Source organism: Mustela erminea, chromosome 19 (genome assembly GCF_009829155.1).
Source record: "Mustela erminea isolate mMusErm1 chromosome 19, mMusErm1.Pri, whole genome shotgun sequence".
NCBI lineage: Eukaryota > Metazoa > Chordata > Mammalia > Carnivora > Mustelidae > Mustela > Mustela erminea.
The window spans coordinates 7,702,551-7,716,450 of NC_045632.1; the positions used below are offsets into that span (position 1 = coordinate 7,702,551).

The following is a 13,900-nucleotide window of genomic DNA, read 5'->3' on the forward strand; positions in this document are numbered from 1 at the left end:
ACCAAGCCCTGAGAAGGCATTCTGCTATGGGAATACAGGAATGATCATTCAAAGAGCAGCCAGATGGTTCACATGGTAGCGCAGGTGACTCTTGAACTCAACATTTTAAGGTTACGCTCCATGTTGATTACAGAGATTACTTACAAACAAAGTCTTAAACAATAGAAAATTTCAGTCACTACTCAAACCACAGAAGATGTTGTTTAATACATTTCTGAGCAAAACTGTAAGATAATTAATGTTATTAGAAAAACATAACGTATTGTGTTACTGTGGTCTTGGCATAAGAGAACATTTTTACAAATGGTTAAAAAAACACAACACTAATCATGGGATGTCTGGGTGGCTCAGTTGGTTAATGTCTAAGTTAGCTCAGGTTATGATCCTAGCACCCTGGATCAAGTCCCAAATCTGGATCCTTGCTCCACTGGGAGACTGCTTCTCCTGCCTGTTGCTCCCCCTGCTTGTTCTCTCTCTCTGACAAATGAATCAAACATTTAAAAAAAATTATTTATCCATTTATTTAGAGAAAGAGCATGTAAGAGCACCACAGGGGAGGGCCAGAAGGAGAGGGAGAGAGAATCCCTAGCAGACTCTGAGCTTGAGCCCAACGTGGGACTCTTCCAAACCCCAAGATCATGACCTGAGTTGAAATAGAGATGGATCATTAGCTAAGCCACCCAGGCATTCCTCTCTGTTTTACTTTAATGTAAATAATGACTCCCTGAACACTTACTTCACCATGATTTATATCACTGTTACACATCAACCACAAACGGCATCTCCATGTAACTTTCCTCATTCACTATCCACCAGAGCCTCCTTAACCTTCTGAGCAAAGTGGCACGAGCGAATTCCCCATTACACAAGAGCCCCTCGTGTCTCTGAGGCAGCAACGATAAAATCACTCTGCATATATACAAGCAATAAAGGCACAGCATGAGATGATTTAAGAGTAAAATAGTATTTTCCATGTGAAAAATCTCAAATGTGGTCAAAAGAAAAGGAAGAGACACACTATTATCCCCCCCCAGACAATGATCATCCCTTGATCCTTCGAGGCATATTAACAGATCCAGCTCGCAATAGAGTAACATGGGTTTGAAGGGCCTGGGTCTAGTTACACATAGATTTTGTTGATACCTATTGTGCAGTAGTCTAAAAATGTTTTCTGTTATGATTTCCTTAATATTGACTCTTCTTAAGCCTACCTTACTATAAGAATACCGTATAAAATACAGGGAATATGGACCATTTGTTTTAGGTAAGGGTTCTGGTCAACAATGGGCTCTTTCTATGGAAAGCTAGGTATGACTGGATGTTTGGAGACCCAAGAGTGAAAAGCAGATTGTCAACTGTGTTAGAGTTGACACCCTGAAAGTCTGCATTGTCCAAAGCTAAAACGTTATTGATTTAACACTTTGAATTTTGGATTCTTTTCTATAATAAATACCCTAATTTAGAATCATGTCTGGAAAATGAGACTAACTTACTGCTTTCTGCTGTGACTTTTCTGATTTTATATAAATGTCATTCCATTACATAGTTCACTAACTGCTCACGTCTTTTATGTTTTTTTTTTTTCCTTCACTAAGACTTTTTTCTGAAGTATATACTAAAACAGGATTTTCATCCATCATTACATTTCTGGCATTTCTATCCTATATGCTTCCTCTGAGGTTGAGGAAGATTAAGTTCATTGTGAAGACTTTGTCTACATTCTGGACATTTTACAGTATCTCCACAGGATGTATGATCTCATGTTGAAGAGTCTGGATTATGAAATAAAAGCTTTGCCACAGTTTTTACATTTATAGGGTTTCTGTCATCATGCACTCTCTGATGCTTAGAAAGTTGTGATTCTGCCTAAAGGCTTTGCCACATTTTTTTCTTTTTTTACCTTTATCGACCTTCTCACCAGTATGTGTTGCCTTATGTTGGTAATTTTTGAATAGTAGTCAAAGGCTCTGCCACATCAAACAAAAGTAGTCCCACAAACGGACCCTCCGTTAATGAAGAACTCCTACTTGCATGACAAAGAACTAATCACCATAAAGACACGCATGGAGAAAGGAAGAGAAAGCAGGTATGTAACTCAGTGAGATCAGAAAACGGGCCATGACCAAAATGTAAACTCAAAGAGACGAAGTGTAACAATCAGCCAAGCAGGAACAGGGAGCTAAAGAACACGATGCCTGAAGGTAAAAACACACCAGTGGGTCACCCCCAGACTTGCTCAAGTGGAAGAAAGAATCAGACAAACTGGGGCACCTGGGTGGCTCAGTGGGTTAAGCCTCTGCCTTCAGCTCAGGTCATAATCCCAGGGTCCTGGGATCAAGCCCCGCATCGGGCTCTCTGCTCAGCAGGAAGCCTGCTTCCCCTCCTTCTCTCTCTGCCTACCTCTCTGCCTACTTGTGATCTCTGTCTGTCAAATAAATAAATAAGTATATTTAAAAAAAAAAAAAAGAATCAGACAAACTAAAGATCCTTGTTCTGAAGATCAAAGAAAAATGAGAAAAATGTCAAAAAGGATAGTCTGGGGACTCATGGGACACCAGTCATTAAGTGGACTGATATGTACATTAAGGGGACCCCATAAGGAAAGAAGAGTAAAAAGGGGGGAAAGAGTTGACATGAAGAACTAAAGGCTTCTACTGCATACATGTGGGAAAGAGATCAACTCAACCATCTCAGTAATTCATAGTAGGATAAATGTCAAGACATGAACACACTGACACATTATAATAAATCTAACAAAAGGGGCGCCTGGGTGGCTCAGTGGGTTAAGCCTCTGCCTTCAGCTCAGGTCATGATCTCAGGGTCCTGGGATGGAGCCACAAATCTCTGCTCAGCAGGGAGTCTGTTTCCTCCCCCCATCCCCCGCCTGCCTCTCAGTCTACTTGTGATCTGTCAAATAAAAAATTAAAATAAATAAATAAACCTATCAAAACTCAGAGGTGAGGGGCACCTGGGTGGCTTAGTTGGTTAAGAGCCTTGCCTTCAGCTCACGTCATGATCCTGGGGTCCTGCTATCAAGCCCCACGGAGGGCTCCCTGCTCAGTAGGGAGCCCGTTTCTCCTCTCCCTTGCCTGCCACTTTCCCTGCTTGTGCGTGCTCTCTCTCTCTGTGAAATAAATAAACAAAACCCTTAAAAAAAAATCTGAGGTGAAAAGGGAATTTTAAAACAGCGTGACAAAATAACTCACCTTCTATGAAAAAGAGCTGCTATGAGAGTATAACTGGAATTTTCAGCAGAACTTACAGGAAAAGCGGAGTGCGATCATGTATTCAAGTACACGCAGAGTAAACAATCCACACCAAGAACAATCGACCTGGCAGAACTGCTGTGCCTGACTGTGCAAATGAAGGCTATGCCAAGCAAAAGACCCTCTGATTTACCAGCAGACCTGTCCCAAGAAAGGTGAAAGGAAGTCTTTCTGCTTGAAATAAAAGGATTCAAAAGAGCAACTGAAAGCACATGACAACATAAAACTCCTGCTAATATAAATATTTACACAATTCTGGAAACCTGTACTGCTGTAATGAGGTAGCACGGGTCACCTGTATTTCTGATATAGGTTCTTAAACAAAAGCATTAAAAATCATAAATTGACCTAATTAACTACACAACATAAAAGACAAGAATTTCTGATAGTAGTAACATAAAGTAGGTTCAGGGGTGGAGAGCTTTAAGTAGAAAACTTTCCTATAAAACTGACTTTGGTTCAAAATGGTTTGCTATGTAACTTTAAGATGTTTTAAGGGGATGACAATACATACAGAAGACAGAAAAGTTAACGAGAACAGTGTCAAAGCATATCACTGGAGTAACACCACAGTTAGGACAAAATATAACACCTAGACAAGATACAGAGGTATAAAAAATGTAAAAATTGGGGCACCGGATGGCTCAGGGGGTTAAAGCCTCTGCCTTCAGCTCCGGGATCTTCATGATCCCAAGGTCCTAGGATCAGGCCCCACATCGGGCTCTCTGTTCAGCAGGGAGCCTGCCCCCCCCCCCCCCCGCCTGCTTCTCTGCCTACTTGTGATCTCTATCTGTCAAATAATTAAATAAATCTTTTTTTTAAAAATGTGAAAATTGCTTTTGAGGGGCACCTGGGTGGCTCAGTGGGTAGAGCCTCTGCCTTCGGCTCAGGTCATGGTCTCAGGGTCCTGGGATCGAGCCCCGCATCGGGCTCTCTGCTCAGCAGGAAGCCTTCTTCCCTTCCTTTCTCTCTCTGCCTGCCACTCTGCCTACTTGTGATCTCTGTCTGTCAAATAAATAAATAAAATCCTTAAAAACAAATTGTTTTTGAGTCACCAAATGTGCTTCTCATGCAAAGAGAATATAAATTCAACAATAAATAGATGTTGAAATTAATGCCAATATTATAACAACTCACTTAGTTGTGAATGTTCTTTTTTTTTTTTAAGATTTTATTTAACAGAGATGACAAGGGGCGCCTGGGTGGCTCAGTGGGTTAAGCCGCTGCCTTCAGCTCAGGTCATGATCTTAGGGTCCTGGGATCGAGTCCCACATCGGGCTCTCTGCTCAGCAGGGAGCCTGCTTCCTCCTCTCTCTCTGCTGCCTCTCTGCCTACTTGTGACCTCTCGCTATCAAATAAATAAATAAATAAATCTTAAAAAAAAAAAACAAAAAAAAACAGAGATGACAAGTAGGCAGAGAGACAGACAGGGGGGTGGGAGCCGGGAGGAAGCAGGCTCCTTCAGGAGAGCCCAATGTGGGGCTCAATCCCAGGACCCTGAGACCATGACCTGAGCTGAAGACAGAGGCTTAACTCACTGAGCCACCAAGCTGCCCCGAAGAATGAATATTTGAAGTGAAATAAAGGATTATATTCTCTCATTTTAGGAAAGTGCTTTGTTACCTGATGAATTTATGGAGTCTCAATTTTATATGTTTAGATTAAAGCCTCCATAACATTGGAAAGCATAAACCAGAAACTATGTGGGTCTATCTCCAGCGTTCCAGGTCTTTCTGCACCAATCCCAAGTATGCCCACCACAATGTGGGCACACTTTCTCACACGAAGCAAAACAGAACTTAGAAGAGACTTAGCACAGAGACCCTCAGAAATAAGGGAGACTTTCCCAACACCCTCAAAGCAATGAAGAGCTCTCAGATTATGGAGACCCTCCCAGTCCAAGGAGAGGCTCCTGGTCCTCCCTGTGGACAGGATGGACCATCACTGGAGCTGAAGCAGAATCCTTAGAGAAAATAAAAGCATGAGGATGTTGGCTCACAGATGTCCCTCTGGGAGAGACAGAGACAAAATGGGGCTTCTTCACCTGATTTTCATTCAAGCAGAGCTACCAGAACCACATTTGAAGGTTTACCTTCCTCCTTCAGACTTGGACTTCACCTCTGACATCTGCTTCATCCATTCCCACCTACCTGGATCAAAGACCACTGTCTTCTTTCTCTTCACATCCGAAGGGTCCTTCTTTTGCTCCAAAAAGGAGACCAAATCAGGCTTTGACACAATGAGACCTGTTTAAAAGAGAAATCGAATATACATATTGCTGGAGAGTCTTTCAATCCACACTGCATCAGCAGAGAAGAGAGAACACTGCAGAATTCTAAAAGATGATTTACCAAACACTGTTAACCAGCAGCCCCTGTAGAACATGAAGGACTTTCAAAGAGTCACATCCTAACTTGCGCTTCTAAGTACTGCCAATACAATAATAAGGAGTGAAAACTGGAGTTTAATTGCAGGCGGTACCATTTTATGCCACATCAGGCATTCAACAGCCACTCATCTATAGAAATGTTGTTACCTGAAGGAAGGGGAGGCTAAGGTCAGGAGGTTTTTGTCTACACCTACCAATCCTTACTTGTGTTCTTTAGTGTAGTGATCTGATCTCCAGTTATGCAAAGAGGAATCATCCAAGAGACAGTCTTCAAAGGAGAATGAAACCCTGAGTGTGGGTCTGGGAAATCTGCAAGGAGTCATTCTCACCCAAGAAGAGCAGGTGTCCATAGTTCTCCAACATCACATCCCTGTACAGTTGCCGCTGAGTGTGGGTCAGGCGTCCCCACTCCTCCTCGGAGAATTCTATGGCCACATCCCTGAAGGTCAGCTGTCCCTGCAATAAATACCACAGTCACCAAGAGGCCATTGACAGAGTTCACAATGGTCCCTAAGTTGAAAGAGGAGTTAATGTCACCAGCTAGACCCCAACACCTGACCGTCACTGCTTATCTCACTGTACCCACCAAACTTTATTCCACATTTGAGTTAACCTCTTCTTTTCCCCTTACCCTTTACTTTAGCCAAAACACCCCATGGAGAGAGGCTCCTGTGGTGAAAACAGAAACCACGCAATAGAAGGTTAAGGACTAGGGGCGCCTGGGTGGCTCAGTGGGTTAAGCCTCTGCCTTCGGCTCTGGTCCTGATCTCAGGGTCCTGGGATTCAGCCCCACATCGGGCTCTCTGCTCAGCGTGAAGCCTGCTTCCCCCTCTCCCTCCGCCTCCCTCTCTGCTTGCTTGTGATCTCTGTCTGTCAAATAAATAAATAAAATCTTTAAAAAAAAAAAAGTGGTAGAGTAGAAAACCTCACGGTGATTAACTCAAGAACTATTTTCATTCACATGAGACTTACATGTGCTCACATGATGCTGCCTCTGTCTTTTATTCCCAGTATCAACACAAACACAGAGAATGATACAGATAAAACAGCTATTATTGGGGCACCTGTGTGGCTCAGAGGGTTGGGCCTCTGTCTTCGTCTCAGGTCATGATCTCAGGCTCCTGGGATTGAGCCCCACATCAGGCTCTCTGCTGAGCAGAGAGCCTGCTTCCCTCTCTCTGACTGCCTCTCTGCCTGCTTGTGATCTCTCTCCCTCTCTGTCAAATAAATAAATCCCAAAAATCTTTTTTAAAAACAGCTCTTGTTTACACGGGTAGTATGATGAGGGATACAAGCAGAAAAACATTTACCTTTAACTCAGAAAGCTGACCCACAGGCTTCCTAGTTCTGCTAAAAATAAAAAATACACTAATTGCTATGTTCTTTTTTTTTTTTTTAAATTTTATTTTTTATTTGAGAGAACGAGAGAGAGAGAACATGAGAAGAAGGAGGGTCAGAGGGAGAAGCAGACTCCCTGCCAACCAGGGAGCCTGATGCAGGACTCGATCCCGGAACTCCAGGATCATGACCTGAGCCCAAGGCAGAGGCTTAACCCACTGAGCCACCCATGCACCCCTGCTTGCTACATTCTTAAAGGGTCTCTTGACTCCCTGTACATCTCACCAATATTAATATCGAATTGAACAATAACATCGGAGAAATCTTACAAAAGTAGTTTTACACCTACAAATATGAACAAACACTTGTGATCTAATACTCTGTGCACCTACCCTCCCCCCTTGAACACTGCGCACATAACCACCAGCTTCATGGGGCTGACCTGCAGCTCCTTCTACCCACAGGTCCTGTCCCTACGCTACTGCAATAAACCTACTCTCTGGTACCATAGAGCATCTCCAGAATTCTCTCTTGACGCCCCTGCTTGAAGATCCCACTACACAGTATTTCATCGAACGCTTTGGTTTCAATCATCATCTGTGACCTATTTCAGGATTTTAAGATCCTCAAACATGTTAATTATGTGATTCTTGTTTTCTTCTTCTGAAAATACAAAGGAGGAAATAGAGTGCCTGGGTGGCACAATGGGTTAGCATCTTACTCTTGACTTTGGAACTCAGGTCATGGTCATGGTCTCAGGGTTCTGGGATCTACTCAGCACAGAGTCAGCTGGAAAGTCTCTCCCTTCCCCTCTGCCTCTACCCTGGATCAACCTCCCTCTTTCTCTCACACACACCATCTCTCTCACTCTAAAATAAACATAAACAATATCTATTTTTTTTTTGAAGAGTATGTCTATGACATGAGTGTGGAATCAAGTAAAAACTCGTAAGAGGGAGGTCTGACTGAGTCAGATCCTCTACTCCCAGAAGTCCGTGCTACCAACTACAGCAAGGTGGGAGCCTTCACCTGCCCAGTGCAAACTCATGTGAGGTGGCTTGTGAGCAAATGGTCAAGAAAGGATTCTTAAGGCATTATTGGTTAAAAACAAAAACAGCAACAACAAAAAAAACCCTGTTTTTATTAAGCCTCAGGGACAGGACCCATTGGCAGAAAGAGCTACACTGTGATTTTGAGAAGGCATTGTTTATATGCTTTTCCGTTAAGGGGATAAGAGATAAAAGAAACTTCGAAGGGATTTTCATATATTGAATAAAACCTACAGGATCCTGGAGGTCTGACTATTGTCCACCTGAGGTAGCTTTTGCCTCTAGCAAAGCATTACACAAAGGCACCTGTGAATTCCTTGAAGAAAGCCACACTTTGCTTGTCTCTAATGTTTATCAGTGGGTGGCACGTTGTAAGGACATTTCATTTTCCTCTACATTTATTTAGCTTTGTTCTCCTGATCAGACACTACAAGCAAAGAGAAACTAAGGAATTTCCAACTGAAACATGATGGTTTCTGCACATCACTCAGGAAATCCATCAAAGACCCTCATGAATGTAAGAAGGAACATATGAGCATTACTGGGGGGCTGTCTGGCATAAAGCATCAAGCCATTAAAAGAACTTAACATCAGCTGTGATGAAACAAGTTGGTATGAGTGCCTAAGGCACACTGAAGGACCTATGACTATTAGTGTTGAGTAAGGGACTGGCCGGGCTGGGTGGGGATGGATAGGTAATGGGCTAAGTGAACAGGCTCACCAAAAATCCCAGGAATGAGGAGGCACAAGAAAACCAGAGATAAGGGAACAGAACCAGACCACCTTGTTTGTTTTAAACATCAGAGATGAGATATTCAAAGGAAAAGTAATCATGGTGTTACTGGGGGTGACATCAAGAAGAATGAAGTGCCCTGGTCACTTTTCTATAAAAGAACCACCATAAAAGTGCTCTGTGGCAACCCACTCCAGAACCCTCTCACTCTAGAAGGCTCTCTTTCTGTTCTCCCCTTCACTTGATACACTATCCCTTCACCATTTTGTGTCCAAGATTCTTTCTTCTGCTCCAGACAGACAAGAACCCTGCAAAGGTGTGTTCTTTGTTGAGGCCACTTTTAGGCAAACAGGCTTGAGCACTGGAATGGGAAAAGGCCCGGTGATTACCTGCCTGAACAGGGACCGGCCCATCAGGCGACCCACCCCCAAACAGCCATAGGCCCTAAGTAACCAATGGGCTACTTAGAGCCAGGTCCCAGTCCCAAAAAAGGGAATATTCCATCTGTCTCCATACCTCCTCATCTTCCCCCTGTAAAAACAGGTCCCACCCACCACCTGCTGGCAGACAGCCTCTCTCCTAGTTTTTGCCCCGTGCTCCCTTGCTGTGTATCCAATGAACTTCTAGCTCCTTTGTTCTGCCTCAGGTGTGTTCTCTTGCTTCCCCTAGCCTGGCCCACACATGATCATCACCCGACATTTAAGAGCCCCCATCTACTCAAGAGACACCCCATGTAGGTACCGCATTCTTGTATTCCCTTAAGAAGCAAATCAGAATGTCAATGAAATTATGGGAATACACTGGATTTATGCACACTTTGATCACATATACTTTCCCTGTCCTGGAATATATAGTATATTTTATTTTTTTAAGATTTTATTTATTTATTTCACAGAGAGAGATCACAAGTAGGCAGAGAGGCAGGCAGAGAGAGAGGGGAGGAAGCAGGCTCCCTGACAAGCAGAGAGCCCGATGCGGGGCTCGATCCCAGGGCCCTGAGATCATGACCTGAGCTGAAGGCAGAGGCTTAACCCACTGAGCCACCTATATACTATAGGTGCCCCTATAGTATATTTTAGATACAGTATGTTTTCCACATGCTAAAGGGTATGGACCTCGCCCCCACCCTTTTTTTTTTTCCAGAGAATGTCCCACATTATTCTGGGTCTCATATCCACTGCTTATCTGCATTTTTTTACTCCTAGTCTATACAGAGGTGTAATGCTTCCAGATGGGACCTAAATAAGACCACTTTCCTCCACCGATATCCCAGGACCAGACCCCATCAGCAACAGGAATCCTTAACACCTTCCCCGTGGATCTGTCACCAAGGGATTATTTTCAATACTGGCAGACAACAGTTTTTGTTTTTAGTTATTTATTTGACAGAGATAAAGACACAGCAAGAGAGGGAACATTAGCAGGGGACATGAGAGAGGGAGAAGCAGGCTCCCTGCCCAGTGGAGAGCTTGGCATAGGGCCTGATCCCAGGACCCTGGGATCATGACCTGAGCTGAAGGAAGATGCTTAATGATTGAGCCACCCAGGCACCCCTCAAAGTGACAACTGTTGATGGCCTACTGGAAGCCAGGTTGGAGAGAAGGGTTAGAAGGCTCTCGTTTATAAGTGAGAAGCATTTTTAAAGACCTAATTTTGAGTATCATTTCTGGAAAGTTTCAAAAGTTAGGTGTAAACATAAAGCAGAAACATCAGAACTAGAAAAGTCAGTATTTGCAATTTCTAAGTATGAGGAATTTCAGGAGAAAAAGATGACTGGGCCTCTAAACTCAGACGCAAGCCTTACCTGAGAACTGGCCATTTCTTTTTTCACTTGGTCCTTTGGCGTTCTTCCTCAGAACAGATTCTAGGAGAAATCACAGCAGCGTCAGGAGACAATGCCTTTTTAAAGTCACGAAGAGCCTCCACACCTCTAAACCACTCGCCTCCAGGTAGGACTTTGAAATGCAGAAAAGGTCCAATTTCCTAGCCTTTTGTATCAAGAGCTATTCAGAAATAATGAATATCTCCTTGGAAACTAATCTTTGAGTTTTTCCTTCTCTGCTTTCAGGGGGCCTCCCAACCACAGACACACACACAACTTGTGGGAGAGCAGAAAGAAAGAAGTGTGCTGCACGGACCTGATGCTTCTAGAATCACTGGGCGGAGGCCATGCTACCTCTGCTGGAGCCAAAGCCTGCGCTCAGCTATCTTCTTTTCAGGGGAAGTCCTCCTGCTTATAGGTGGACTCACCTAGAATCGCCGGGAGTGTTTCACTAAAACAACACTGTTTTTTCCACCCTCACTAACGGACGGAATCTGGGTGGGATGCTCTGAGTATGATCATTTTTTAAACTCCACACAGTGTCCTACTGGGAAGCGTTGGGGGAGGTGACCAGGCAAAGCACAGTGACCAAGTCCATGATTGTTACTGCTATTTAATCTGTGCCTTGTCCACTGGTGAGAGTTTCTGGAGACTGACACTTTCTCCCTCTTTCTGAAGAACAGAGGGAGACACCCTCACAAATGTAGCTTTCCCTTAACAAATGCAAATCTGTTTTACCAAAGGCAACTTCTGCAGGGTTTCAGAGCTTTTCCTTTGTTTAGTTAAAATAAGCCTTAGGCCAAAGAGACCTATTTTGTGGTGATAAAATGCTCCCCTTGGTTAGCAAAGCTTATTTTCATAAGTCACTGCCAAATCATTTTCCAAACTGAATGTACTTTTTAAATTCCCATTGGTGTAGAATGTTGTGGTTTGGGGTCATTGGCCAAGGAAGAATTCTTGAGATATCTTTGATGCAAAAACGTGGTTTTATTAAAGTATGGAGACAGGACTCATGGGCAGATAGAGCTGCACTGCGGTTGCAACAGGTGACTGATTATATACTTTTAAGCTGGAAAGGGAGTAAGGACAGCACACGCCTGCAAAGTATTTTGGGAACATCCAAATGTTGTTCCAGGATGTTGAAAGGGCTAGCTATTTTTAGGAAATGTTCATTTGTTACTGTTCAGTAAACCCTCAGTCATTAGACACTTCAGAGGTATACCAGTGGGCCATATGTTTGGGGGATAATTGCTAACATGTATCTTAGGAGGTAGAAATAAAGGAAGTTTCCAAAGGAATTTTCTTATGTTAACGTAGACTCACAGGATCTTGGGAGGCCGGGATAATGTTATTCTAAGATTGTCTTTTGTCCTTAGCAAAGAGTCAACAGGCAAGGCAGTTGAGCTCTGAGAGGAAGGTCACTGTACCTGTTTCAAGGACTTTTCAGTGGGCGGCTGGCAGTAAGGAAATCAATGTTTTTTCCTTTGCCTTTGTTTCCCACAGTAGTAAATGGGAATTCTAATTCCTCAATATTTTCACTTAAGTTTAGCTATCCTAGAAAATGTTCAGCGGTTTCTCACTGTAAATATGAAGTTATCTCACTCCGGTTTCCCTGGTAACTGAAACTGAAACCATTAGCCTGCTTCCTCCCGTCTCTCTCTCTGCCTGCCTCTCTGCCTACCTGTGATCTCTGTCTGTCAAATAAATAAATAAAATCTTTAAAAAATAATTTTTTTAAAAAAGCATCAAGCTGAACAAAATCAAAATGCTGCCTTAAAACATCTGGGAGGCATTTTAAAAAAAAATAAATTATCTTTTTTTTAAAGATTGTTTATTTATTTATTTGACAGAGATTACAAGTAGGCAGAGAGGCAGGCAGAGAGAGAGAGGGGAGCAAGCTCCCCCCTGAGCAGAGAGCCTGATGCGGGGCTCGATGCCAGGACCCTGAGATCAGGACCTAAGCCCAAGGCAGAGGCTTAACCCACTGAGCCACCCAGGTGCCCCTGGGAGTCATGATATTAAACTAAGTAACTTTTTTTCTTGTTTGGAAACCTCCCCTCCTCCCTTCTTAGACTTTTTTTTTTTTTTTTTTTTAAGGAATCTGGGCACACCGAAAACCTGATCGACAAGGCTGGCGGCACAGACACAATTCTTGTCAAAACCAGGTAGATCCTGTTGAAGGAGGAGCGTGAGCTTTTTATCTCAGGGAGTCAAAGAGTAAATCTTGAGGACAAGGGGGAGTGAATAAAGTGGTAGAGTTTTATTAAGCAAGGATAATGAAAACTCTCCAGAGTGAGACTGGCAACCCTCATGGAGTTGCCAATGTGGGCCTCCATCGACAGTCTTTTATTCAGAAGTGACCCAGGAGCTAGTGGCCTTAACATTCTTGAGAGGCCTCAGTTTGACTAAGGACTGGTGATAATATCTTTAATGGCTTACTTCTTCTTTGGGGTCTGGTTATTTTTCATTGGTCACAGTGTGACTGCCATAAAAAGACCCCAACCCAAATGCCCAGGGCAGAGTGGTCTGGTTTGTTTACTTATCCCTGGTTTCCTTGTGCGTGAGCATTTCTGGGATTTCTGTGAGCCTGATCATGGAGCCCCTCCCTATCACTCCCTACCCAGCCCCACCTGTCCCTTTCTCAATGAGGCCCTTCAGATATAAATCAGTAGGGATGATTGCCAAAATGTTACTTGGTGGGGGGTGGGGGCTAGAGATAAAGAACTTTCCAAAGGAATTTTTATCTGTAGAGCAGACTTAAAGATCCTGGGAGTCGGGCTAAGACTGCCTTCTGCCCTTAGCAGAGTGTTAACATCCAGGCAGTTGAATTCCTAGGGGAATGTAACTCTGCCTGCCTCAAAGACTTGCCAATGGGCTGTAAATACAAAAGAAATTTATAATTTTTCTTATGTCTTGTTTCCCACATCACTGCATTTCCCTACAAAACCCCCTGACCCTTCCTTTTGGTTTGGGCTTTTGGTTTGGGAAGCCTGGCCCTCTGCGCCCTCCTTTGCCTCACAAAGCAGCAAAGGTACTGCTTCTCTTTATCCCAAACTCTGCCTTTGACTTCTGTTTTGGCTTTGAAGCATGGAGGTCATTTTTTTGCCAACAGAATAAATGTATAGGAGAGGAAAACATTTTTTTTTTAATCTGTTCTCAATTCTTTGTGCTTTTTTTTTTAAGATTTTATTGATTTATTTATTTGAGAAAGAAAATAAGTGAAAAAGAGAACATAATCAGGGGGAGTGGTAGAGAGAAAGGGAGAAGCAGGCTCCCCACTGAGCAGGGAGCCTGATGCAGGGC

The 13,900-nt window shown here is 43.3% G+C and overlaps 1 protein-coding gene across 1 annotated transcript in view; it reads right to left on the minus strand.

Moving 5' to 3' along the window:
* Positions 1-13,900, minus strand: part of LOC116579135 (zinc finger protein 345-like) — a 203,283-nt gene that overhangs the window by 9,436 nt on the left and 179,947 nt on the right. The window contains 2 exon segments of the mRNA XM_032324114.1: positions 5,417-5,512; positions 5,985-6,111. Of these exon segments, the coding sequence (XP_032180005.1) occupies positions 5,417-5,512; positions 5,985-6,111 (223 nt within the window).